The 26241-nt window shown below is 44.9% G+C and overlaps 1 protein-coding gene and 1 long non-coding RNA gene across 4 annotated transcripts in view; one reads left to right on the top strand and one right to left on the bottom strand.

Annotated features, from left to right (window-relative positions):
* The window catches only part of LOC116835130 (uncharacterized), a 28340-nt gene extending 5425 nt beyond the window's left edge, over positions 1-22915 (bottom strand). The window contains exons 1-3 of one of the 3 annotated variants that reach the window (XR_004376129.2): positions 22846-22911; positions 7217-7350; positions 6261-6306 (exon numbers count right to left, since the gene is read on the bottom strand). This is a non-coding gene — a long non-coding RNA (uncharacterized LOC116835130). Of the gene's footprint in view, positions 1-5561; positions 6307-7216; positions 7351-22845 lie in introns of those variants that run through there. The other 2 variants (XR_012654833.1, XR_004376128.2) reach the window with 2 other exon arrangements.
* CIZ1 (CDKN1A interacting zinc finger protein 1) lies at positions 645-25910 on the top strand. Its single transcript, XM_032797655.2, has 16 exons — positions 645-953; positions 1272-1384; positions 4074-4189; positions 6908-7074; positions 8264-8399; positions 9668-9728; positions 12370-12446; positions 13147-13226; positions 15197-15379; positions 15740-15870; positions 16737-16821; positions 17499-17612; positions 17991-18164; positions 18972-19041; positions 20197-20318; positions 25173-25910. The coding sequence occupies exons 2-16, from the start codon at positions 1299-1301 to the stop codon at positions 25770-25772; spliced, it is 2202 nt and encodes a 733-aa protein (XP_032653546.1). The 5' UTR covers positions 645-953; positions 1272-1298; the 3' UTR covers positions 25773-25910.
* Positions 25911-26241: the final 331 nt, after the last annotated feature.

Raw genomic sequence — 26241 nt, forward strand, 5'->3', positions numbered from 1 at the left:
ATTTAAAGAGCCCTTTATATCGATATAAAGGGCCTTGTAGTGTGGACGGGTGCGCAGTTAAATCAGTTTAACGCTGCTAAAATCAGTTTAAATGCGTAGTGTAGACCAGGCCTTAAGAGAAAATGAGAATTTACAGCATTTCTTTCAGCCAGAGGTCTCAGATACTGGTCATATACTTCACATGAGTTTATTAGAACAGTTGCCACACCACAGAAAAGGTTTGCTTCACCCTGCCACCAGAAAGCACCTAAACTTGCTAGAAAATCTTGTAAATAAAAATAAATTCTCACAAGAATGATGCAAAAATCTCATTTTCCACCAAAAGACTATTTTCTCATGGCAAAGTTTGTGGAGATCAGACCATAACAAATTGCCAGTGAGTGCTAGGGATTTTCCATCTCCTCAGTGAGACAGTTGCCATCTGCAGCAGATACCAAGGATTCCCCTGGACTGTAATAAAATTAAAAAAAAAAAGCTGTTGGCTACCATCTGCTTCCCCTTTTAGCCGTTTACACAATTCGCCTAACCACAGCCCCTGACCAGATGGTGCCCAGCCTTGCTTGTGTGGAAGAGACCCTACTTCTAATTGTGGGCTGTGTGGAGCACAAGGAGAAGGAGCCCAGCCTGGGGCAATTTCAGTGAGACTTCAGGAAGATGGGGAGGGAAGATATTAAATGTCCCACTGAAACACGCAGCAAAATCCCTTGTTCCTAATGGGAGAAGACAAATGAATCCCTCAGCTGAATGAGCTTTGAGAGGAAGGCGAAGAGGTGCAGCAGTGGGTCCTCCAGGCCTACGGAAGGAGCCGACGCTGCAGCTAGCGGCTGCTCGCCGGCTTCCTTTCTCCGCTCTAGTTCGGGAGCGGGCTGGTCCGGTGCAGCGAGGCTGCGCTGAGAAGTCTGAGCCGCCGGGAAGAGCAGGGGCAGGGGCAGCAGCGGCTCCAGCACCAGCAGGTGGTTATTGTTCTTTGCAGTAAGATGGAGGCTGTTTGTCAAGAATTGTAAACTCCGGGTGGGTGCCGCGGGAGCGCCGCCGCTCCGGGAAGCGGCTGTAATGCAAACCCGCGCGCGGCGGGCTCGCAGGCGCCACTTTAGGGGGGATGTGTAGGGGGTGGGGTCTAGAAGCCCCCCCACCCCGGCTGCTGCATGTGGGGACCCCGGGGGCGTGAATGAATGAAAGGGCGGCGGGTCCCTGCTCAGTGGCTGCCCCGGGGTTAATACGCAGAAGCCCGGCGGCGGGTGCCTCCCTCATTCTCCTGCGTTTTGTCCCAGGCTCGTTCTGCGTGGGGCTCCCCAGACATGTTCAACCAGCAGCAGTTCCAGCTCCTGCAGCTCCAGCACCTCCTCCAGCAACAGCATCAACACCCCTCGCAGCAGGGAGGCCGGTAAGCGCCGCTAATCGAGGCCGGGGACTGCGGGCCTGGCCCTGGGGACCCTGCCCAGGAAAGCCTGAGCGTGGCTGGTTTAATGTCTTCTTCCCTTGCCAGCTCTCCCCATCCCCTGTTCGGGGCGGGGGCGGCCCGCGGCCCCCGGATGGCAGAGGGGGGAGAGCATGGGGCTGTATGTGTGCAGGGGGATCAGTACAGGGGCCTTGGAGAGGGATCAGTGCCAGGGCTAAAGGGGCCCAGGTGGGGGGAAGTGAAAGGATCACTGCCAGGGTGCGAGGGGCCTGGGGAGGTGGAGATCCATGCAGAGGTTTAGGAGCCTGGGTGGAGTTAAGGGGATCTGAGCATGGAGTATAAGGGCCTTGGATGGGGGGTGGGAGGGGCACGAATTGTCTCCATTTCCCCTAGTGAGTCTGGCAGCTGAAGAAGCTCATCTGTCTGCATGTGCTGGGAAGGGTGTCAAGAAGCTGCAGTAGCACTGTCGGCAACAGTAATAAAGGATCTACCCAGCCCTTGGGTGGGGATCAGGGTGCTGCCCAGAACACTCATCCTTAGTTTTGTGCTGAGGAGGCAGTAGGTGAAGGAAGCTCCTGCTTGGTGCAGCTCCTCCAAATCAGGCATTGCACCAGACAGGTATAAAATACTACAATTTAAATGTCTAAAGGCTACTTCTCTCCATTGCAACAGATGAGGCACTGCACTGTTAAAAATCTCTGTGCCTATGGTATTTTTAAGGTGCTTGTCACCTTGGTATCTCTCTGATCCCCTCATCCTAGTACCTGAGAGCAAGTAAAACATAATAGTGTAGATCATATAAAATAAAATGCTATAGAGTCAAAGTGTCCAAATTTAAATCAATAAAAGGTGGGTGAACAACAATCAGACTAGAAGAGCTGATTGTTGTTCAAAAGTGGGGAATCTAGAGGAAAATGTTACCTGTTAGAACTTACAAAAATGTCCTACTGAACCTTTTAAATAGGGGCATGGATTTTACTATATTACCAGGCTCCAACTCCCTTTTGGTTAAATAACTTTGTTTATTATGTGTATATGATTATTTAGTTAGTGTAAGGGTGGGATTATTGAATTCAGTTTGAACATGTGGTAAGATGTCATTCAAGTGATGATTGTATATAAGCACAGATATTTGTGCAATTGCACCCCATGCTGTTGAGGCTGTGACTTTGTATTTGATTTGGATTAAAAGACAAATCTAGACATGTGTCTGCCAGACACAAGCAGTAAAGAGGACAATAAAGAGTGAAACTGCTCACCTAGTGTGTAAGAGAGAAGACAGTAGTTCTAATCAAGGAAATTTGCCCACTATGACCAAAGATAGAAGATATACTACAGAAACAGGTAAACAATGCATTTAGGCGCTACTGTTCTCTTCTAGAACTTTATGCAGCAGGCATTCAAGACTAAAGGGGGGGAAATGTAAGGAGGAAAAGAAGTTTCTTAACTACTAAATCACAACCACCATTGCATCAGTATGATGAGTATGTTATTGTGGTATGTTTGGAAACCTCTCTATTACAAAGGAAATATAAGAGGAAAAAGGGTGGGAAAGTATTTAAATCTCTCTTCAAATAAATGTAAATGACCTATAATACTGGGAATATCTGTTATTATTAAAAGGTGACGCACTATACTGAGAATATCCATCTATTTATTCAAATGATCTCCTAATAAAAAATATTCTAAGTGGGGTGGCTTGGGCTGAGGACGATGATGTGCAGAAGTGAATTGCACACCTGAAGGGCTTTCACAGCTACCTCATTGACTTGCCAATCTAAAATGTGATGATGTGTAATGTCAGCACTTGTGCCCACCAGCATAAGGCTTGAGGAAGAGTTTTCTGATATAATCAAGCCTTTCTCCTTTAAGAGCTTTAAAAGCCAACACTGAATAGGCTTCCCCACCCCTACAGAAAGTGCTTTTGGCTTCATAATATTTATAGCATCTTTAGAAGTGGGGTAAGTACATTAATATTGGCTCATAAATTATGATAGTGAGGTTGAGAGGAGTGCAGTCAGACTTATTTTTAGAGCATGTGAGAATCATCTAGGGTAATGTATGCCAATTTCTTCAGTCCCCTGAACCAGACTGACACTTTGCTGCTCCACCCATTCCCAGGTATTCCCACTCCTCTCATCTCTTCCTTTTGGCCCATACTTTCAATATGAAAGTCATAGTTTACTGCCAGACTTCCCAACACTCACATTTAGGTTCAACTGCACCCATAAGGACTGCCTCTGGGTGGGAGTAGTGGATTTTGAGTAGTGTCCTAGGACGATGAAAATGTTTTAAGAATCAAGAGGAGTTGTTGAATTCAACTAGTGATCAGCTGCCTGCCTGCCTGGGTCTGTAGACCTGCAGTCCCCTACTGAACTTCCTTAAGCTATGGCGTTACCCTTTATGTGTGTTTAGGTTCTGTCTCTTAAACCTGGCAAAGCTGCAGACCTAAAATTTTGTAATGGACGATCCATCCTCCTGGAGTACCCACTGGGGAGGGAAGGAAGGGGAATACAATGTTAATGTATACAATAGTGTTTTAATCCAAATGCATCAGTGTTACTTTTGTCCTTTGCTCCTTGTGTTGTGCTTGTTAGAGACGAGTGAATTTGAAGGTTACATTTTTCTATAGGTTTTCATTTTTTTAAGTGTTTGATGATCCCTTCTTTTCCAGGGGTTTGCCACCACCACAACAGCAACAGATGCTGAATTTACGGGCAACGAATCAAGCATCACTCCTCAATGCCAATCCAATGCTTCAGCGAGCTCTGCTTATGCAACAGATGCAAGGTACTGTCATTGTTGGAGATGCTCATTGCACTTATTTAGTCACCCCTTCACCCTCACTTAACCTGGGAGAGAAGTCATAGAGTGGATATTGCCTCTCTAAGCATCGGAGTCCTCTATGCTTTGGGACTCCATTCCTCTGCACTGTTCTTTTTCAAATTTGCCCCAATCCAAATCTCAGAGGCTCTTCAGTTGTTGAAAATCCAGTTTTTCAACTGCTCAGGAGCAACATTTGAGATGGAAGTTGTGACTTCACAATGGGAATCTTTTGAGGTGGTTTAGACTGTAAAGGTAGGTGGTGGTAAAACTCTTTCTCTTTTACAAGCTTAAGGCAAATATAAATGTTTCTGTGAATATATTAAACAGCAATCATAGTTTTTGTCTGAATTTCAGTAGTCACTTGCATTGTCTGTGAACCCAAACAAATGTGTTGCAGAAAGTGAAACTGATTGGTTGGTCTGTCTTCCAAGCTCAGTGAAGAGAAGGGGGGGAAAGAAAGGGAATAGAAGTGGAAAAGTAAATTTTTAAGAAACAGCTTGGTGGAATTCTATTTGCTTGGAGTAAATCACTATTTCTTCCATCATCTGGTTCCCAGGTAGATAGATTTTTTTGTCCATGGGCTGGTAAGTATTCAAAACAACTTTACAAGGCTGCTCCAGTAATAGTTGTAGTTAATATAAGGTATTAGAAATGCAGGTGAGGAACTTTTTATTTATTTATTTGTATTTTCTTTTATTTTTAACCTACCAGTGCCATTTTGACAAAGAAAAAGGTACCTGGGTTAATTTGAATGATCATTTAACTTAAAACTAGACCAGGGATGATTCTTGTATATGAAGGTTTATTCTGCATGTTGTTATCATGCCCTTTGTTTTCCCTTGCTAATTAATAAGCATGCTGTCTCATGACCCCAGTGGCCATCTAAAGAACTCTGTTTGGCTGAGGAAAGCTGAGGCAGTAAGGGACAAACTCTAATCTGAAGTTAGTGCTGATTTTAAAGTTTCTTATGTATGTTTGTGTGATTGAAAAGAGCTTGGGCCCAGCAAAAATGTGAAAGGAGGATGACAGATAAATTTGATGTTAAGTAGTAGCATATCTTTTTTCTAAAGGTGAAGGTTTTATTGAAAAATTGTATTTAAAATAGAAATGTCCAATGATCTGAAACAAACTGGATATACCAGTTGAACAAGGTGTTTTAATGTCCAGACTAATGAACTGAGGTAGAGTATTATCCCTACCTTATTAGCAAGCTGGAACTAGTATCTGTGATTTCCGTTTTTGACACTCTGCGTTCTCATATTTAAATGTGTAATAAAGACCATACTGAACAATGCGACTGTACTTGCGAGCTGAATTTTTGTGGTCACTTACAGGTTTGGATTACATGTGAGAGTATCTGATGCCCAGGTATTTCAGTTCCTGAGAAACATGAGAATAAATAATTCAATCGAAGCCTGTGGTTTCAGCAATGGAAGTGGGGAAAGAAGAAATGCCCTTCTGAGTCTAAATGGATGTGCAATTCTAATAAAAGTGTTAAACCATGAACAGAAGGCCATTTCTTACCAAATAGATTTCTGTTCAAAATTAAGATAAATCTCCTTACAAGAAGATATTTTTTTTTCCACAGCGTAATTGACAAGTAGTTTAAATCTGTGAGGAATTCCTTGTGTTGTCGCAGCCTTTGTACATTATACCAGGGTCATACGTATACCAGCATGATGCTGAGTGTCAGAACTCCTAGGTTCAACTCTTGACTCTGCCACTGACTTATCGTGTGGCCTTTGGCTAGTCACTTATGTACAAATTTTCAAAAGTGAGCTCTGATTTTGAATGTCTGTCTTTAGACAGCTATAGCCTGATTTTCATAGGTGCTGAGCATCCAGAGCTCAAATTGACTTCAGTGGGAGCTATGGATTTTTGGTATCTGGTGAAAATCAAGCAGTCGGTAGCTAAAGATTGGCAGTCAAAATAATAGGCTACTTCTAAAACTTTGTCTCTAAAGTCCGTCTCTGCTTCCTTATCTGTAAAATGGGAATGGTAAGACTTGCCTTCATCGGAAAGTGTTGATACTTACCTACTGGCTATAAAGCACTTTCAGGTGGATGCTCTGCTGAAAAAAACTGTTCAAAAGACAAAACATTATGATAGAAAATGGTAGCATCTTAAATGTCTGGGTTTAGTTTATCATGCTGAGCTTGCATGATAAATCTAGTGGCAGAGAGGCCTATGAAATCTCTTGTTTAAAAAGTAAAATGATGTTTTAAATGAAATGCTCCAATTGTTGCTGCTGTTCTGACCAAAAAAAAAAAGATAGCATCCAGATCAGTTTGAACTGTTGGCTGCACAAGCTGTGGGATGAAGTTCCTTCTTCTACAAAGAACATTTGCAAAATCAAGATCTTGTCTTTCTTTAAAGATGGGTGACAGTGTGTTCTAATCAAATAATCACTCCAGTGAGTTTAGCCTGCAGTAACAATTATAAACAGTTGAGTAGTCTAACCCGTCTCCACATGGCAGCAATGATGGAGTGAGATCTTTGGGGTGGTTGGGGGAAGCAGAAGCCGGCCAGCAAAACAAAATTACTGATACCAATTCCCTATGGAAAGGGAGGTACAGAGTCCTCTAAGCTCTACCCCTCGCTGCAGTCATCATGACTTGAGGGTTTTCTTTCTGGTGAGCACACCCTACATGGGAGTGATATAATATATGTTTGCATTTGTAGGAAACTTACGAGGATTTAACATGACAGCCCCAGCTCTGCAACAGTTTTTCCCTCAGGCTACAAGACATTCCCTTTTGGGGCCACCACCTGTCGGGGTCTCATTAAAGCCCGCACAGCTGGGTTTCCCAGGCCTTCCATTCCAGCGGCAGAATCGGATGTTTCGTAAGGTGAGGTTGTGATTTCCAGATCTTAGGAGACTAGCTCTCATTTGTTGCTGGCTGGTGCCTGCTAAGATGATTGGCCATATTGCACGTGGGGCACTAAAGAGGAATGCAGGAGGATTAGAATGAAAAAAGAATAATTTAGTACCAGGTTGCTGACATAGAAGCTCTTTGGTCAAACCAGCCCATTTCCAGAGATCCCAGTTGTACTGGTAGTGAGTTCCCCATCCTCTTCCAGTAGACCCCTCCTGTCCTAGGGTACTAGGATTCATTTGATTAGTTCTAGGTAAATAGTAAAATATTAAGAGCATTTAGAAATATCTACCTCAAAATAACTACAACACAGTGTGTGAAATCCTGGCTCAGCTGAAGCCTGAGAGCTTTGCCATTGATTTCAGTGGGGCCAGGATTTCACTCCATGTCCTTTCTCTAGCAAAAACCTCATGGCTGCACTCCTCCTGGAGACTGGCCTGAACCATGAAAAATAGAGTGGAAGGTTGGGAGTCCTTGGCTTCTATTCCCAGCTGTGTGCTGACTCGCTGTGACCATCAACAAGTCACCTAATCTCTCGCTGCCTCCATTTTTCCACCTGTTATATCTGGATAATACCTGATTATAGAGATGTTGTGAAGTTTAATTGATGAAAGTTTATAAAGCCTTTTAGGATTCTCAGTGAAAGGTATTACACGATTGCAAAGTACAAATCCCCAGCTCCTCCTCCTCTTCAATCCATTCCCCAGGTCTGAATTCAGATTTGTCTGAGAATCTACTGAAGATGGTCCTTTTTAAACTGGCCAGGATTTCTCCTCTGTTTCAGCCTCAGGTTTTGTGTTACCTAGTCCAGCGTTCAGTGCCATTTTAACTGGAGCTTCTGGCTTAGTCTAACGTTCTGGTTGGGTCTGGCTTGGAGAGAAAAGGAAGAGTAGTTATTTGGGGCTCTTCTTTCCAGCCCAGGCAGGTTTTGCATGAGCCTTTCTGAAGTATCCTGGATCTGCCACAGCTTCCATTAAAATCCTGGAAATGTGTCAGTGGGTGCCTGCAGTTTGGAATCCATGTACAGAGCTCTGTTCATCCACTTTCAGTTGCTTACAGGTGGAGAGTCTTAGACAAACCGTCAGGCTGTCTAGTATTGGAATTTCTGCCGAGTTTTGAGAAGGAGAAGAGAGCAGGGTCTGAGACTCTTTGCTCATTGCAGGATTACCAGAGGGGTCCTGACAAGAAGCGGGAACTGGACCAGGCATCCTCATCTCAGGCACAAGGAGTTGAAGAGAAAATTGAAATCCCAGAAGGTACCCAGGCTGGGTCAGAACAGAACAATTCCTCACCCACAGGTAAGAGGTCCTTGTAATGAAACAAAATCTTCTGAACATGCTCAAGAAATCTCTCTAGAATATTGATGCAGCAAAAACAGGAGATGGCTTTAGTCTCCTGTTAGCTGCTTACGGCAAGAGGGGATTTCTGGAAGATGAACCTATCTGGCATAGCTTCCAGTCAGAGCCTCCTGCACTGGGCTTCATTTATGCCATTAGCTAGGTGTTTTGATTTTGCAAACCAGCTCCATATCTCTTATTTAATCAGGTGGAAGCTGTATGCATTACTGAGATGATGTATGCGATGTACTTCTTGTGGAGCAGGAGGAACATTCCTTGTTGCATTACACCACTCCCATGTTATAATCCCCTTCATCTTTGATTTAGTTGGGGATTGGTTCTGCTTTGAGCAGGGGGTTGGACTAGATGACCTGAGGTCCCTTCCAACCCTGATACTCTGTGATCTTTTCCCCACTGGTGCCTGTTTCTGATAAGGTTACTTGTTCCTTTGCCTGTCTAGTAAGTCACTTCAGTATAGAAGATCCTCCTGAGTGGGATGAGAAAAGGAAATAATTTTGGAACAAGAGCTATCATGCTGCCTTACCAGCACTGAACTCAGCATGGCAGCCATAGACTAAAACTTGTATGAGGTGGAACCCACTTGCAACCAATTTGTTAAAGAAACAGACTTGTTTAATAGGATGCTTGTTTCCATGTTGATACCTGGAATCTTACTGGGACTGGGGCACCATTGGGTTAGGCACTGTACAAAGACATGAAGATATGCGCCCTACCTCAAAGAGCTTACAATCTAAGAACATACAAATCTAGTGAGGTTGTATCCATATGAATGCCTCATAAACGAATGATTTTCTGGTTCAAATGCACTGGAAAACTGATTTTGATTACAGGGACACTGAGCAGGTTGACAGGTCTCACAATTGACCTTAATGTGTAGTACTGGAATTTTGTGGTGTGGGCTCTTGGCCCTTTGGCATTGGACTAAGACTCAAACAACCATTGGTTAGTAATAAGTTCATATCTCTCTTTCTGGGTCAGGCTTACAGCAGTAACCTCTACAGATAAAACTCCATCTCCCAGGTCATTACTAAGCTCTTGAGTTAGTGATCCATTTCCACCCTTCTCAAAGCAAGAACTGGCCAAGTGCTTTATAGTCATATCATCTGCTCTAAAGTACTGTATCTGACATAGGCCATTTGGTAGGAGATCAAATCAGATGGGCCATGGTTTGTTCTGCTAAGGTAACGTGTCTTTCTTTATCCCTGCAGAACCAAAAATGCCAGCAGAATCCATACTGGACACTGAGCCTGCAGCAAAGAGACTGAAGAGGTAATTTCTCCTGAAAAGGCCATAGAAATGCTTTGTTATTCCATTGCTGTATTCTCAGTAACATGGAGCACTACCATGGCAGCCTGACTTCCGGCATTTGGGGGAAATATCTCTGGTGCTTTGGGTGACTCAAAAAACCTCAGGGCACTTGCCGAGTCCAAGGATGCTGCAAGTGTCATAGCCACGAAGATGATGAATAGAGAGATGAATCAATGGACCGCATCTAGACAGGCTACAAAATGACACTTCCTGAGCCCCTCCGTTGCCTGGATCCATATATTGTTTCAGCATGTATAGACACAGACAATTGATATTATTTGAATGAAGGTGGAGGGGAATGACACATAATATAAAGGACCGTCTTGCAAATTCTCTGCTCCCTGCTCTGCCCCTGACTGCTAAACCAGGAACCATGCAATGTCATATTGCCATCTGGTGGGAAGAGTATGGAGGACAGTTCAGCAAGTAGCCTGTGCTGTTCCAAACTGTATCCTGCTCAGACCTGTTACCGTTATACATGTACGGGGCTGGGGGAGTGAATAAGAATTATTAGATGTTGATTTGATAACTTTTTTTCCAAAGTGAATTTATTTGCAAAATCCTATTTCTGTTCAAGTGCATTAGAAGCTCCCTAATATGCACTAGCGATGAAGAGTGAGGACTTCTGCAACCTAATCTGTTCTCTGCTACCAATTCACTGTGTAGTCCAAGGGCAAATCTCTTCACTTCTCTGTTCCTGGTTCCTCGTCAGTAGATTAGAGATTAACAAAGAACTCTGTGGAGGATGTTGTAGGATTGATTTGATGTTTGTACAGCATTATAGAAATGCAAAATATTATTCTGCATTTGGGGATGCCTTGTGAATTAGCAACACAGTGAGTAAATGTAATTAAAACAAAGGCTGACTCATTACCCCATATACTTTGTTCATCCATTTGCCAAATGTAGTTTGGTTTTAATTATGCTAATAATTTGCAGTGTATTAATCAATGTTTTGTTGCATAAATTGGATAAAAAGTTAAGTTTTAGTGATAGGAGACCTTGCTGCAGTGACTCTATTAAGTTTTTACTGAGCAGTGGCTAGAGACTACCAGATTTAGTGTGTGTCTTATGTATGGAGTGCAGATTAGCAAGGTTCTGCTGCAACTGAGTCCATAGTTTAACTTTAGAGAGTGTTTTTATTTATCTGAGAATGACCTGATGATGAATCTCTGGCACAAATGAAGTTTACTGTTCTAAACCTCCCTTTCAAAACTCTGAACAGCACTACCCTACATATATTTCTGCTCTTGTTTCTTATCACTTCCCACCTCTCCCCTTCTCTGCCAGTGATGCCACCCGCCATGCTCCCTCATTTCTTTCTCCCACTCTTGCCTTCTGCACTGTCCATATGCCTGGAACAACTTCTTTATCCCAATGCAACAGGAAACCACCCTTTTCATTCAACTCCTTGAAATCCCATGTCCTCCCACAAGAGCCATAAATGGTAACAAGTATCAATATAATGCTGCCTCCTCCTCAGTTTCAAAAAGTGACACCCTCTCCTCTAGGTCTCTGATCTTAGAGTCCCTATGGAGCTGTCCCTCCATCTGTGTGTCTAGGATTTTGAGCACACTGTCAACACTTAACAAATAATGATAATATAAGCCACTCTTGTTTTGTCCTTGTCTGCAGTGTCAAAATCTTGCTATTTATTTATAGCTGTGTAACCCAGTTACTTTATCACTTATCAGTCTGCTAAATTATGGAGTGTGTGTTTAAATCCTAATGCAGACTGCATACTGTTACTGAGTTCAGAGTGCACTGAAGTGTGTCACAGGTGGGAATGTAGGTCTGGCCTACAAAGAAGGACATATTTAAAACCTAGCTGAAAATTCTGAGTGCTGACATATAATCAGAAAGAAATCTGCATCAGATCATTCTGCAGATCAGTGACTCATTCTTAGCAATCCCTTCAGGAGCCTGTTTCCCCTCCTTGAATCAGACCAAGGGCAATAATGAAACACAAAGCTAGCTCCTATTAGCAGGGTTTGTTATTTAGAGCTATTGATTATCCACTACGATCAAATGCAAAATATATCAGGAAAATAGTCAACGAAACTGAAATCTCAGTGAGACAAAACTCCTGAAAATCCCTGCTTGGCTACCAACAAGGTCTCCTGACCTCAGTTTTAATCTTCCCCTATCCCTAGAACAGGTGAGTGTTGCAGTTGTCCTGCAGATCACCAGCCAAGGCAGGAAATGAATCCCAGAACCCCTTAGTGTGAATAACCTCCAGGCTGCCCTCTTCCCCACCCTTCTATCAGGTTAAGACAGTTATTCCTGAACAACTGATTCAAGCTCTTTTGGGTGGCTTTTAAAGGTATGATTGATATTTGTGTGTATGCTATGGAGCCCCTTCTTGTTCTGTTCTGCTGGAGCGTCACCAGAAATACCATTTGCAACAGTAAAATATTATCAACTTATTTTTGAGATTTCAGGTTTTTGCTTGATTATTAAGAATGCTGTAGATTGAACTCCTTGGCTTGTGGTTTAAACACCACCTTGTGTATTGGCTTAAGCCTCTCCATCTTCCTGGCTTTGGACATGGGAGATAATCTTGTTCTCCTTTTCTCTTCTTTTCTCTTCATTTTAATTAAAGTATGGAAGAAGTGCCCAGAGAGCATGCTGCAGGCAGCCAGGAAGCAGAGGAGTCAAGCATGGAAATCCAGGCAGATGGTAAGGGGTTATGACCGACGTGAGGGATGGAGCCCCCAGCCTGCTGATGGAGTTGTGTGGATTTGTAGGTTCCCTCCTGCTAGAGATATGGTGTAACACATGAGGTACATCTACACTTCATCTGGAAGATGTAATTCCCAGCCTGGGTAGACATATACATGCTAGTACTCTAAAAATAAGTGTGGGCTGGGCTACCTACCTGAATATAACCCTGTCTGAGATAGTAGGCATGTACTTGGGTGGCTAGCCTGAGCCCCCACACCTTTACAGCCCCACTCCTATTTTAGCATGCTGTCTGGAGCAGATCGTGCGTGTGTGTGTGTCTTGCCAGAGCTGGGAATTACACCTACAATGTTCAGTGTAGGATGCCCTAAATATTTTCAAAAACATGCTCCAAGGATGAAAAGTGAAGGAAGAGTAATACTGGGACCAACAACCTAAGAATATGCCCCAGTAGTTATCCCATTTCCAGTTAAATTAGGGGCTTCCAATTTGTTTTGAACAGCCAGATGCAAACAGTGGGATGAATTTCCATGTTGTACAAAGACTTTCTCTATGAAAACCAGGTTGAGGCCCTGTGAAACTAGGGTAATATCAGTGTACTGCAGTGATGTAAGCTTCCAGACTTCATCAATCTGTTTCTTGGTTTTTCTATCATTTGTTTAGTTTTAATCCAGCTAAAGGATCTTTCTGTTTTTAGGACCAGACAGTATGAGGGAGAATACAACTGAAGATGCCTCCAAGGAGAGAAGCTTCTCTGAGGAACTGAAAGCTCCAGAGGTAGGTAGGCAGGCAGGCAGGTCCTTCGCATAAAGGGACAATGTGCTCAGAATGTCTCCCTTCCCCAAAGAGTCAATTTTACCCTGATCTCCATTGTGATTGAAAATCAAGTGTCTCCCAGCTCTGGGGTTGATGTCAGTGGCCCAGGTGTGGCATTGTGCTGTGGAAGGAAGCTGCTATGCAGGGTCTGCCTCTGATTAAATTACAGTAGTTTGTGGCAATGTTTTAATTATTGTAAATCTGCACCCCTGTTAAAAGGTCACATGCTACATGCTGGCCATTGGAGTCATGACTAATTTAAAGATTTTCATACTAATCTGGAAGGATGGCAGGTTCTTGTGTGTGGATTTTTTCTTTTTAAAATTTACATTAAAGGATTAATTAATGGCTCTTAAATGTCTGAGTTTCCCAAGAGGAGCTTCTCTCAGCCCAGTCCAGGAAGGGGAACAGTCGTCCCCATCAAGCAGGTCTGTTTTGGAGGCTGTAGAATCACTGAGGATAAACATGAAAGTTTAGAAGTCAGTAGAGAGATTGTGAGGGATGCAGTTAAAGCAGATGGAGAGCATGCCTTTCGTTCCCTGCCATTCCTGAGAAGTGAGCTGAACGCTGGTAGCTACCTTATGGTTTGAAATTACAGCAGGAGGGAGAGGCTAGCTGGGTCCTGGCACTCCAGAAAGTGGACTGGCAAGAAGCAGGCCAAGGTATAACACTATTGGAGCCAGCAGGGAAACGCACCTGTGGACTGGGAGCCTGTGCTAATAGTTGTTTTATGATTAAAGTAACACCTAAAGGCCTGTCTGTGTTCCAGGCCAGATCCGACGTGTCCAGCTCTGCCAGTGCATAGCTGTCTGCCATGGCTAGTGACACCTCTGTTCCAAAGTGGGGGTGTCTCTTTATATGTGGACAGGACAATACGCATACAGAATTGTTAAGGAATTACATTACAGCCTAGATCATTATGTGGAGTGCTGAACAGCCTGTAGTTCTGTGGTGGGGAAGCACAAGCTATGGGAGTTCCCCAGCTGGCACTGTGGAGCACTGTAGTCGCCAATAACTGGATCAGCCTGTAATATGTCTAGGGTCCACTCAAGAACTGTGAGCATAGAAATATACATTGGCCTGGGAGTGACTTTCTGTGCTGGAAGATCCAGCAACTAATTTCTTTAATAATGAAAGTGATTGTGGACCAAGCACAGTGATGGTAACACTGTGTGCGTACCTGTAACTAGGGCCCTATCAAATTCACTGCCATGAAAAACGCATCATGGACCATTAAATCTGACCTGTTGTGTGCTTTTGCCCTATACTGTAGAGACTTCATGGGAGAGACCAGCATTTCTCAAACTGGGGGTCCTGACCCAAAAAGAAGCCATGGGGGGTCACAAGGTTATTTTAGGGGGGTTGCAATATTGCCACCCTTACTTATGTGCTGCCTTCAGAGCGGCGGCTGCTGACAGAGGGCCTAGCTCTGCAGGCAGCAGCACAGAAGTAAGGTGACAATACCACACCAGGCCATCCTTCCTTCTGCGCTGCTGCTGGTGGTGGCTCTGCCTTTAGAGCTGGGCTCCCAGCCAGCAGCTGCTGTTCTCCAGCTGTCCAGCTCTGAAGACAGTATTGCGACCAGCAGCAGCAGCACAGAAGTAAGAGTAGCAGTACACCCTCCCACACACACAATAACCTTGTGACTCCTCCCCCTCCAACAACTCCTTTTTGAGTCAGGACCCCTACAATTACAATACAGTGAAATTTCAGATTTAAATAGCTGAAATCAACTGTGAAATTGACCAAAATAGACTGTGAATTTGGTAGGGCCCTATACATAAAACTTTAAATTTCAGTCAGTCAATCTCATGTCATTTCATTTAAATGCATTTTTCCAGGTGGTATGGAAATTAGGTAAACCCTTTATTCATCAGAAGCCCCTAAAGATCTCCTCTAGATTGGACTCTCTTGACTTTTCATTCTGGCAGGTGCTGAGTTCGGGGGGCTCGTTGAAAGTGACTATCCAGCAGAGCAGTGAGAGCAGAGCTATCAGCACCACAGCCCTGAAGCCAGGACAGTGGACCTGTGAGCTGGGCACAGCTGATACCAGTCCTGAGTCTGTCCTTAAATTCTTCTGTTACATCTGCAAGACCAACTGCTGCAACCAGCAGGTATAAACACTAGATTTTGGCTGGGACTGGGGGCCAAGGGAAGGAATTGCATGGCCAGGGACTTGTGGTAAAAATGTTGCACCATGAGACATGTTTTCAAGACATCAGGCACGATGGTGACAAGAGGCCAAGAAAAGCCTATAAATAAACAAATAAAATAAATCACTCCTCCCAAGAGCTTGCAAGCTAACATCCTAAAGCTCCAGTGCTGGCTAATTCACAGAAAGCCATGTTCTTAAGCTTTCCAAATATTATCGATCAGTAGAGGGAATGGAATTGAATTGACCAGCTGTGTGTGTGTGTTTGTTTTATTTTTCGTTTAATTCTGAGTCCATCTAAATGGATTTTCTCCTTCATTAGAATTTCCAATCCCACATGGCTGGAATTCAGCACCAGCAGCGACTTGGGGAAATTCAGCACATGAGTAATGTCTGCTTTGTCTCACTGCTGCCCATGGTGAAGGAGCAGACGTTGATGGCTAAGAAAGATGGGTATGTATCAGTATGTTGGAGGTGGAGGGTAAAGAGGGCTGATCCCAGCTAGGCCAGTACCTAGATATGGCAGTGCTTGGAACTTTAGAAATACCTTTGTGTCCCTATCATCCCAGAAACCAACATTGCAAAGCACAAATCTGTAAAAACAGATTAAAATTCTGGATACAAGTAAAACTGTCACATCTTCCCCACTTGTTCTCAGAATGTACAGAAATGGGGAAGAAAAATCCCAAAGCAGTAAAAACAGCATTCACTTTTTATGTTTAGTCAGTGTTTTGTGAAAAGAGACCTAATCAGACATGGACAGGGTAGGTGTGTCTCTATGGCTGGCCTTTAATAGAGTCCATGTCACTGCATATATCAGATCTTGGATAAGGTCTAATAGAAATGCTTAAGACACTTCAACTGGGACCCTCTTGCCAGCAGTCCCTAGATCTGAACACAGGGAGGCAGGGCTTTATGTTGAACGTCCTTGACTTTAGAACTTGCCTCTGCATTGGTCCCACCCAGCCTAAGTGTGTCTATGTTCAGGGTACAGTTCAAGGCCCATCTGTACTCTTAGGCCTTAACCCCAGCAGGTAGCCCCCTTTGGGGAAAATTATTCATTTGCTTCCTATAGCGTAGTTATACTGCCTTTGTCACACTGTAGTTTTTAATGCAGTTCATCAGCCTACGGACAGTTGTGATGGGTGCGTTTTTATAGACTGAGTGAAACCAAACCAGCTAAAGGTGGGAGAGATAGGAACTGAAACAGTCTATGGAGGGAAAAGCACAATAGGTGGTGAGAGCGCGCAGAACTGCAAAAGCAGTGTTCCCTGGGGAACACAAGGGAATCTCTTTCTGAGCCATTCTTCTCACCACAGAGAGACCCAGCAGCGATGGTGTAACACCTGCCAGATACACTTTATAGGGGATCTAATCAAACATCGAAGGACTCAAGAACATAAGGTAACAAATTACCGCCCTGATTTACAAAGGAGGTTGAGTGATAAAAGACATTCATTTATCCTTAGAGGCAGGGGAGTGAGCTGGAGGGAATACACTGGGGCATTGCACTGTGGCGATGAGGATATTTCTAGACAGATCTCTTTATGCATCTAGTTCTCTTGGGCTTCTGCACACTGGTGCTGGTGGAACTCCTGGGTGTCATGCTGAGCAAATTGGCACTGACTAGCAACACATCTTTTGTTTTCCAATTATGGCTACTACAGGCCCTGCTTGCTATTAAACTCTGTCTGTCCAGAGGTATGATAGCAGCATGGCTCTTTCCTTGATTATTTTCAACTGCATGGGGAAATTTAGATAGGCAGTCTGGAATTACCCAAGCTGGAATCTGGTCAGGACACTAGTGTTAATTACCTCATCTCATAGGACAAGTGCCATGAGATCTTTCAAGATCATGAGCAACCAGAGCCTTTCTGCGTTGCTCTCCCCACACATTTGCCACCTCTTGGGAATGTGGACACATGTATGCCAGGATGCCCCTGTCTCCTGCTGTAAGAAGGTGGCCTGACTGTTCTAGATTCAGTCATGATTTTGAGAGAGAAGTTGTTTAAATTCAGCTTAATTGAAACAAAGTAGTGCCTGTCTTAACCAATCAGATCTTCTCATCCCTCTCTGCTCAGCTGGCCAAACGCTCTCTCCGTCCCTTTTGCACTGTCTGCAGCCGCCACTTCAAGACCCCTCGCAAGTTTGTAGAGCACATGAAGTCCCCTGAGCATAAGCAGAAGGCCAAGGAGGTAATGTGAACTGGGTTGGGGGGAAGCACTGCTGCATTACAGAAGTGGCTATGCTTGGGATGTGTGGGAGGAGTATGCATATGTCCTACTTGTCTCAAACCAGTGAAGAGATGCATCATTTTTCCTGTCGAGTGGTTCCTCTCCTTCCTGACTGCATTCCAATACTACTGGAAGGAGCAGACTGATAATTGAGCACTGTATGTGTGACAGGGGGCATGATAGCCTTCTTGCTTTCTAGTAATGCCATCTGCTCATCCCAGAATGTGGCAGTCCCGGACTCCACCAGGAGTCCTATCCAGTCGTCCTCCATCAACAAGAGGGACATTATGTGAGTGCTGAAGTTAGTCTGGTCTGATCTTTCCTCTCTGTGTCTGGCAGGTGAGGCTGGGCGAGAAGGAGCTAGGTGGGCCAGAAGACTCAGAGGAGCTAATCACAGTTGATGCTGTTGGCTGTTTTGAAGATGAGGAGGAGGAGGAGGAGGAGGAAGGAATTGGTGAAGAGGAAGGTTCTGAGGTGGTGCAGACAGAGAATGAAGATCCCATCACCATGCAGGTGCACAATGATAACAGAAATGGAAGGCTGTATTATGTGAGCTGTATTATCTGAGTTGGATCCTAATGGCTCAGTCAGTCAGGAACACTTGAGCTCAGGGCATTCTGGAGACTTATCTACTCCATTCCCAGAGGACAGGACAAGAAGGGGACTATCTAAGATACTCTGAAATCTGATTTCGCTTTTTGGCAAAGAGTGACAAGATCTTTGATCTCCATTAGTGATACAGGGGAGCCCTTCATATGCTAGAGAGATCCTGGCTACCCTGACAAGGGAGGCAAAACAGTTTACACTTCACTCTCCACCATTCTGCTTTAGCTGATCCATTAGCAGCTTTTCTTCTGTTCCTAACTGGACCCCACAAATGGATACATCTTGGGAAGCGTTCTCCAGATGAAATAGCTCTCTGCTTCAAGAACAACTAACAGTGGGAAGAACACAGCTGAGGTAGCTCAGGCCTTAAATACAGGTGGTGGTTTTTAACCCTGCTAATGAAATTTTCTCCTGATAGTTGGTCTTTGTGTCTGGATTTAATCTGTTCCATACACTATACTGTTAATGTAACCTGTGCAGGATGCCTTGAATACTGAATGGTAACACAATTAAGGGGTGTATTTTATAGTAGGAAGGGGATAATAGGAAACAAAAGCCCCTTCCTGCCATGTTGGACCTCAGCTTTGCCCCCAGGCTCACTGGAAAGGGTTAAAGGCCCATGAGGGGAGCTGAGCAATGGATGCAGCCCCAGTAGACGGTCCTTGCAGGCTGGGGACTCCATGCACTGACATGGTCTCTTGATATCTCGTTCAGGTTGGGCTGAAGGAAGAGTCTCCGGTGGACTGTGAAGGAAATGAGACATACTGTCCAGATACCCCCTATGGTAAGCAAACCCAGACAAGCAGTGTATCCAAGAGTGCCTTCTGGGGCCAGAGGCTGCCATTGTATGGCAGGGGGGTGGGCCTCTGCACAAGAGCGTGTTGGCAGCCGTAAGCAGGACTCTCTCCAGCATCCATGTCAGACCAGTGAAGGTTAGCAGATTCTGGAGAAAAGGGATGAAGTTTGATCTGCTGAGTTGTAAGTGTAAGGCATGTGCCATTTGTCAAAGCTGTAAATGGGTTTGGCAGGGGCCTCTTGCCCTTCAAAAGGTGGGGCTGAGAACCCTTGATCTCATCCAGGAGGACCGACCAACTGTGGAGTGGTGAAGGAGCTAGTGTGAAAGGGTGAAGTGCTGAACAAGCCATGTAGAAAGCAGAGTTACTAGATCAGGGATGCCCCAAAGAGGAGCTCAAGTGCCCCATTCAGAACACTCCCTGGAACTGAAGCCTCAGTAGAGATGCTTCTCTCCTGTATTGAAGAGCCAGGTCAGCACATTGTGATGTCAGAAAGGAGATTGAATGGCAGGCCTTTCTTCTGTATTCTTCAGAACTAATGCTTTAGACTAGTATCTGATCAGAAGAGACAAGTTGCTGAGCTCGGGTGCAGCACTGCCTCCAGAACATTCTTTTGTGCTCTCTCTAGCCACCACTCTAATTAATCTCTGTAAGACGCTCAGATTTTGGTTTCTAAAATCTTTCCCAGAAAGTTACACATTGTGAGGAGGGCTTGGGCGTAGGCACCAGCAGAAGTTGCTCTGTGCACAGGGAGATCTCTGTTTACTCCAGTTTTCCACATTGCTGTAACCTTCCACTATCATGTGGCAGACAGAATAATGATTAATGCTGTGAATGTTCTCTCTGTGTTTCTCTTACGTACCTGCTGTCTTCTGCTTGGATTGAGCCCATTACTGCTGGTCATATGGTCTCTGTAGTTTCATTGTATTTTTTTTATGCTATGTAGTTTCTTTTCTTTGGCAACCTGATCTCTCTGAATATCAGCCCACAGCTGTACTGTGGTAAAATGAGATATTCAGCAAGTGATCTTGAAAATCCACAATTAACAGAAGCAAAACTCTTTTTAATTTCCCCTTTAACATTCTTATTGTTTTGGAGTTCTGTTCAATGCGATCTATGATTTCCATTCCCCTCCCATTTTGCAGGCCTGGATTTTCTGGTCCCCGTCGCAGGTTACCTCTGCAGGCTGTGTCACAAATTCTACCATAGTGACTCCGGTGCCCGGGTCACACACTGCAAGTCCCTGATGCATTTTGAGAACTTTCAGGTTAGACCCCTTTGGCAATTGCATGGCCTGGCATTTGTCACCCTGTGTGTGTCTTCTCTATTCCTTCAGTACCTCCTCTCTTTGAGCTGTCTGTCTTCAGCACCTTTCTATTGTCCTCAGTGTCCAGCACTATGTCTGTCATGCCACAGCTTTCATCTGGTATGCTCTCTGCTTGTCTTCAACTCCCCTTGTAGATGAGACACCGTTCTGCTCCTGCTTCCTAACTACTGCTAACGGCTGCCATTGCCCATTCTCAGCTGGAAATCCTCCATCTCCCCAGCAAATGTTGGATCCGTTAACTGAACCTCTGAAATGCAATCCCTGATTCAGGCTGGGACTTTTCTGGTCCCTTAGCAAGTACAAATGGGTGAAGCTGGTGGAGGACTAGACAAGAAGAGGCTGCTCCTTTTAAAGAGAGCAGGAAATGATATGCATCTGTGTAGGTGAAGCTTTAGTGTCCATAATACCAGAAATAGGCCCTGACACTCAAATTACATATAGGTAACATCTATACAGGGCACAGGTAGTTGGAAACTCACCTTTAAAATGGTAGAAATGAAATTCCAGGCCAGTTCTAGAAGATGGATAACTCCAATCCATAAGCTGCTGAGAGTTCAGTCGGTCAGCAGGGACTAGGGAGCAACCTGGGAGCTTCTGGTAGCTTGTCTGGAGGCTCTTCGCTGGCACAGAGTTCAGCCAGTTAATGCTGTCTCTCTGCTGTATCTAGTCCACACAAAGAAATGGCCCTTGCCTTCAGCTGTAAACTCCTCCACTGCCTCTCGCAAATTTTGATGCATGGACCTGAGTTTGCCACCTCCTCTCTGTGCTCGAATTTCACGAAGGGCAGTAATCAGATTTTGTGACCTGTGCCTATCAGGCTGCTCTTGAGGCACTGTAGTGTTTTTCCTTCCCCCTTCAATGACCATTGCCTGAGTCTTATGTATGGAAGTGGCATTTCCTGACTCCTGGGATGGGGGTAATTCCACTTTGCATTTCCTCTGCTGGTTCAGGCCAACGCCTGCTTCAGCAAAAATCTCATTTCTCCTCCTGTGTATTCATAGTTTCTTCATGGTGTGTCCCGTGGAGCTTTTCTGCTAGTCTTCCGACAGGTTAACCTTTCACTAGGCTGGCAAAGGAGTTAACAGTCCCCTTTCTATCCCTGTTACCTTTACCAAGAGCTGGGGGAAACAAGTGTTCCATGTGTGCTGGCAGTTCTTAAAAATCTTTGCAGGTGAAGCTGCAGCTGTTCCTCTGGGTCACCCATTCCCTGTACAGATCACCTCTGGAATGAAAGAACCAGTCCCCCTTGTCCATGTTTTGCTTCAGTAAGTTATTCAGATTGATGTAGTTACAGTCCCTCTTCCTGCTTGTTACAAAATGAGTTAGCAGAGCAGCAGTGAGCGTTCTTCCCTACCACCCTTAGAACCCGGGGAGATGCTCCTGTTTCCACCCATTGGGGTACCAGGAAGGAAGTGTTGTCTAGTAGTTAGGGGACTAAGAGTCAGATTTCCTCTCTTCTGGCAGTGAGTTGCTGTGTTACTTTAGGGAAGTCACTTAGCTTCTCCATTCCTATCTATAAAATAGTGAGGATGGCCTTAAGGGCTAATTCATTGATATTTGATGAAGTGGTTGGAAGTTAGCTGACTCCAGGTGTATGTGGGTATGACTGGGAGGAGTTGACCTTCTACAAATATTTACGGTTGGTCTCCATTTATAACTAGCCATTACCCTTTTGATCTTGTGATCTCAGCTGGAAGCAGTTACTCCCTGGACTGTGCATACTGCTGGTTAGAGGCCTAAAGACTGTTATGGTCTTTTGCATTAAATGTCTTCTAGTTTCTTTCAAATGGGGTGAACAGCACTTCTGGCCAGAATTCCACACTGGAGGCTGCTTAGCAGCAAACTGCTTGCATCTGAGGCACCAATCTGGAAACAGCTACCTTGCACTTGGTCAACAAGAGTTGCCGCAGTTTAGGATGTGACGTTTAAACTGATTTAGTTACACCAGTATGTAATGCTTTGTGGATACTTAAGCTGGTTTAAATTGCTGTATTCTGGTTTAGCTTAAATCAATTTGGAACAGACAAAGTAGTGCAAACCCCTCTGTGGACCCTTTAACTTAATTAAAAATTAAACTCAGGCAGCTTTGTGGGGTAGACAAAAGCACCATCAGGCTGGCAGCAGTGGGGTGCTGACCATGTATTCAGTTCACTTTGAGTGCATGAGAGATTTCTGGCTGGTAAGTGAAAAATGTTTAGTTGTACTGAAGTGTCTGTCTGCCAGTGGAGACAACTTGGCCTTTTAACTGTTTCTCCCCATACAGAAGGGGCTCTCTTCCTCTGGCACCAGGAGCGTCAGCAGACACAAACTCTTGGACCGGCTAACCTAAAAGATTAGGACTTACTGAGCCTCCTGATGCTTCTCTTCTGTGCTACCAAAAGCAGGAGCTACCTGGAGCTCTATTCGAAGAGTGACAAGAGTTGTACTTACTCTGTAGGGGCCAGGAAAGATCACAGGGAGGACTTACCTTTTGTCCTCAGTACCAAATGGTTGTTAATGCAGCCCCTTCAGTGGCCAAGTACCATAACACAGCTCAGACAGCGTGCTGGCTCAGTAAAAGAACCTGAATAGAATGGTCCAGTTAAACTGTTGGGTTCAGTACAAGCCCCTTATTCCAGGGCTTAAGTTTAGCATCACCAATCTCTCTCATATTTCTGTGGAAGAGAAGGAGCCCCATGCTGTTTACTTAGTGCCATAGTCTTTCTGGAAGTCTCGATCACCACCTCTCTAAGGCCAGGTCTACACTGCGACTTTAAATCGGTTTAATGGCCGATATACTGATTTAACGCTATATCCGTTCACATGACGTCGTCATTAATATCGAGTTAAACGGCTCCTTAAATTGATTTCGGAACTCCTCCCAAACGAGAGGAGTAGCACTAAATCCGATAGCGATAACTCGGATTAGGGTTCGTGTGGACGGAAATCGACGTTATTGGCCTCTGGGCGGCATCCCAGAGTGCAGCACTGACCGCTCTGGACAGCAATCTGAACTCGGATGCAGCGGGCAGGTAAACAGGAAAAGCCCCGCGAACTTTTGAATTACATTTCCTGCTTGCCCAGCGTGGAGCTCTGATCAGCACGGCTGGCGATGCAGTCTGAAATCGAAAAAGAGCTCCAGCATAGACCGTACGGGAGATACTAGGTCTGATCGCTGTATGGGGAGACAAATCTGTTGTATCCAGCTCCGTTACAGAACACGAAATGCCAAAGCGTTTGAATAAAAAACTCCAGGATACACAGCGCTGCGTGACAAGCGTAACGGGAAGCCAGAGACTCAAATGGACGCTCATGAAGGGAGGGAGGGGGTACTGAGGACTCCAGCTATCCCACAGTCCACAGCAGTCTCTGAAAATTATTTGCATTCTTGGCTGAGCTCCCAATGTCTGTAGGTTCAAACACAGTGTCTGGCGTGGTTCAGGGAACAGCTCCTCAGTTTATTTCCCCCCACCACCACGTGAAAAAAAAAAGGGAAAGATTGCTGTGCTATGGCGTTTGCTCAATGCACTCCGCGAAAAAGGCGCCAAAGGGTTGTCTGCTGCCTTCACAAAGGGAGGGGTGAGGCTGTACCCAGCACCACCCGGGGCAGTGTTTTCTGCCCCATCAGGCACTGTGCTCTCAACACGGAAGTGGGAACTATGGGATAGCTGAGGAACAGCTACCCACAGTGCACCGCTCCTGAAATCGATGGTAGCTTTGGACCATGGACGCAAACAATCGATTTCGGGATCCCACTGTGGACGCGCTAAACCGATTTTATTAGATCTGTTTTGTAATATCGGTTTAAGCTAATTCGAAATAATCGTGCAGTGTAGACGTACCCTAAGTAAAGGCCTCCAGACTGATTGACACACTGGAGGAAATCCCTTGGTGGCTTAGAATCCCATGGCTTAGGATCCCATGGTTATACATAGTTATACTTCTGTAGGTTGGCCCCATGTGGCTCTTATGTACTATTTTCCTGAAGTTGCAGTGTCAGTTTTAACCTCCTTGCTGATCTCTCCCTGGAGTTTTCAGTTTAGGAACCCATCTTACTGACATAGGGCCTATATTCACTATCTCATGAATGTCGGAGCACTCTTGCAAGTGGAGACACTTGCTGCTTAAAATCCTCTCCTAGAAACATCCCCTTAAGCATAATTTTACTGAAGACCACCCCCCCCAACCTTGGAGCTCTTGCAAAAGAAGCAGAAAGTGAATGAGCAGACAGTCTAATTGCATTGATTAGATGAGCAAAGTGCAAAAGGAAACACTGTCATTTCATTGTGTTTAGCTGCAGCAAAATTGTGTTAATCTAGTTATTCCCCTTTAAGATGCCTGTAAGGAGTGAAAACAACCAATAGTCTTGTGTAGCTGGAGGGTGAGACTTCCTGTCTCCTGCCCACCCCCAAAGCTAGATTCAGTCAGTAGTTGAGATGAGTTTTCTTGATTTCACTTAGCTCAATAGCCCAGTTGAGTGTATCATCTCTGTTCAAGATTAAGAAATATTAAAGTCTGGTGCTAGCTCTGTATCCCCAGCCTCATTCTACCTAATCCCTCCACATTAGCAAATCCAAGAGGGAATAAAACCTTAATACCATCACTTTTTGCCAGGAGCAGACCTGTAGCTGCATGAACTCCTTCCTTCAGCAGCCCACCCAAGAGAGCCATAGACTTGTGCTTTGTCTGGAGATTAAGCCAGCCACTGCAGTCTGTCACTCGCTACTGTCTTTGTGCAGGTTTCTCCTGGACCAGCTGAAACTGTCCTGTAATGTCTCAGGCCATTTATTGCTCACACATTTTTCCTTTGCACAGAGATACAAGGCAGCAAGGCACCATGCTACAGCAGCACACTTGGAGGCCTCTATGTGCTCCCGTGGCTCGGGCTTCCAGTCATCGGATGAGCAGCTGCAGCCACCTGCTAAAACAGAGGATGAAGCTGAGACAATGAATACTCATCACGGCCTGGGAGAAGAAGATACAGAATTATTGGCATTAAAAGAACAAACCTCTGGGTCTCTAGAGAATAAGAGTGAGCTGGGCCCCTCTGTGAGAAGGGGTGAAAGCCCAACCAGTGAGACTGATATATGTGGCGCCCTGGTCATAGAGGAGGAAGTCAGTCAGGATGAGGGTAGCAAGTCCCCCACCACTAGTGAAGACTGCCTGCTCCTAGATGAAGACAGTGTCACAGTGGAGTTGCTGGGACACAGTATGTGTAAGGAAGAGGAAAGTGGTGAAACCAGACAAAGGGATGGTACAGACAGACCCCAGTACCTAGTGAGCAAAGGGGATTCTGAACAGGAGGCAGCAAGCATCAGAGAGAAAGAGGCAGACACCTGCTCTCCAGCCAAAGGAGAAGCAGCAAATCTAACCCCAGCAGGGCGTAGACGCTCTGCCAGACGCAAACCCAGATAGAACAGCTTTAAAGGGAGAGCCCTTTGCATACAATATTTGCTGGAAATGTTTATTTTCGGATTCTTTTAACAGAGAAAAAACCTTCCACTTTACTGCTGTTTTTATTTTAAAAATAAAGCCTGGCTTTAGTATGTCTAAGAGGATGGCATTGGGTGTTATTTATACAGCTGGGATGTGATAGAGATCCATGGGATAGCCAAAGCTCTGTACTGTTAAACCTGAAAGGGTTGCTGAAGCTGACCTTCCTAAAGCTTAGGCTTACTGCTTGAACTGGCAAAGCCTGCTGCACGACTGGGCTCACTAGGACTTTTCACTGTACTAGCCATCTGCTTCCTGCTGTGCTGAGGTGGTTCCCCTTTCACAGGTCATGATGCTGATGTGAGCAGAATTTTACTGCTGGCAGATGAGTCAGCCCCATGCGAACACAATTTGTGCACTTTCACAATGTTTTCCCATGGAATCAAGCCAG

The sequence above is a fragment of the Chelonoidis abingdonii genome, chromosome 24 (assembly GCF_003597395.2).
Source record: "Chelonoidis abingdonii isolate Lonesome George chromosome 24, CheloAbing_2.0, whole genome shotgun sequence".
NCBI classification, from domain to species: Eukaryota; Metazoa; Chordata; order Testudines; family Testudinidae; genus Chelonoidis; species Chelonoidis abingdonii.

Coding starts and splice junctions, on each gene's coding strand:
- CIZ1 (XM_032797655.2), top strand. CDS start 1,299: ATGTTCAACCAGCAGCAGTTCCAGCTCCTGCAGCTCCAGCACCTCCTC. Junction 1,385..4,073: donor CCCTCGCAGCAGGGAGGCCG/GTAAGCGCCGCT, acceptor CTTCTTTTCCAG/GGGTTTGCCACCACCACAAC. Junction 16,822..17,498: donor GAAGGACTCAAGAACATAAG/GTAACAAATTAC, acceptor CTCTCTGCTCAG/CTGGCCAAACGCTCTCTCCG.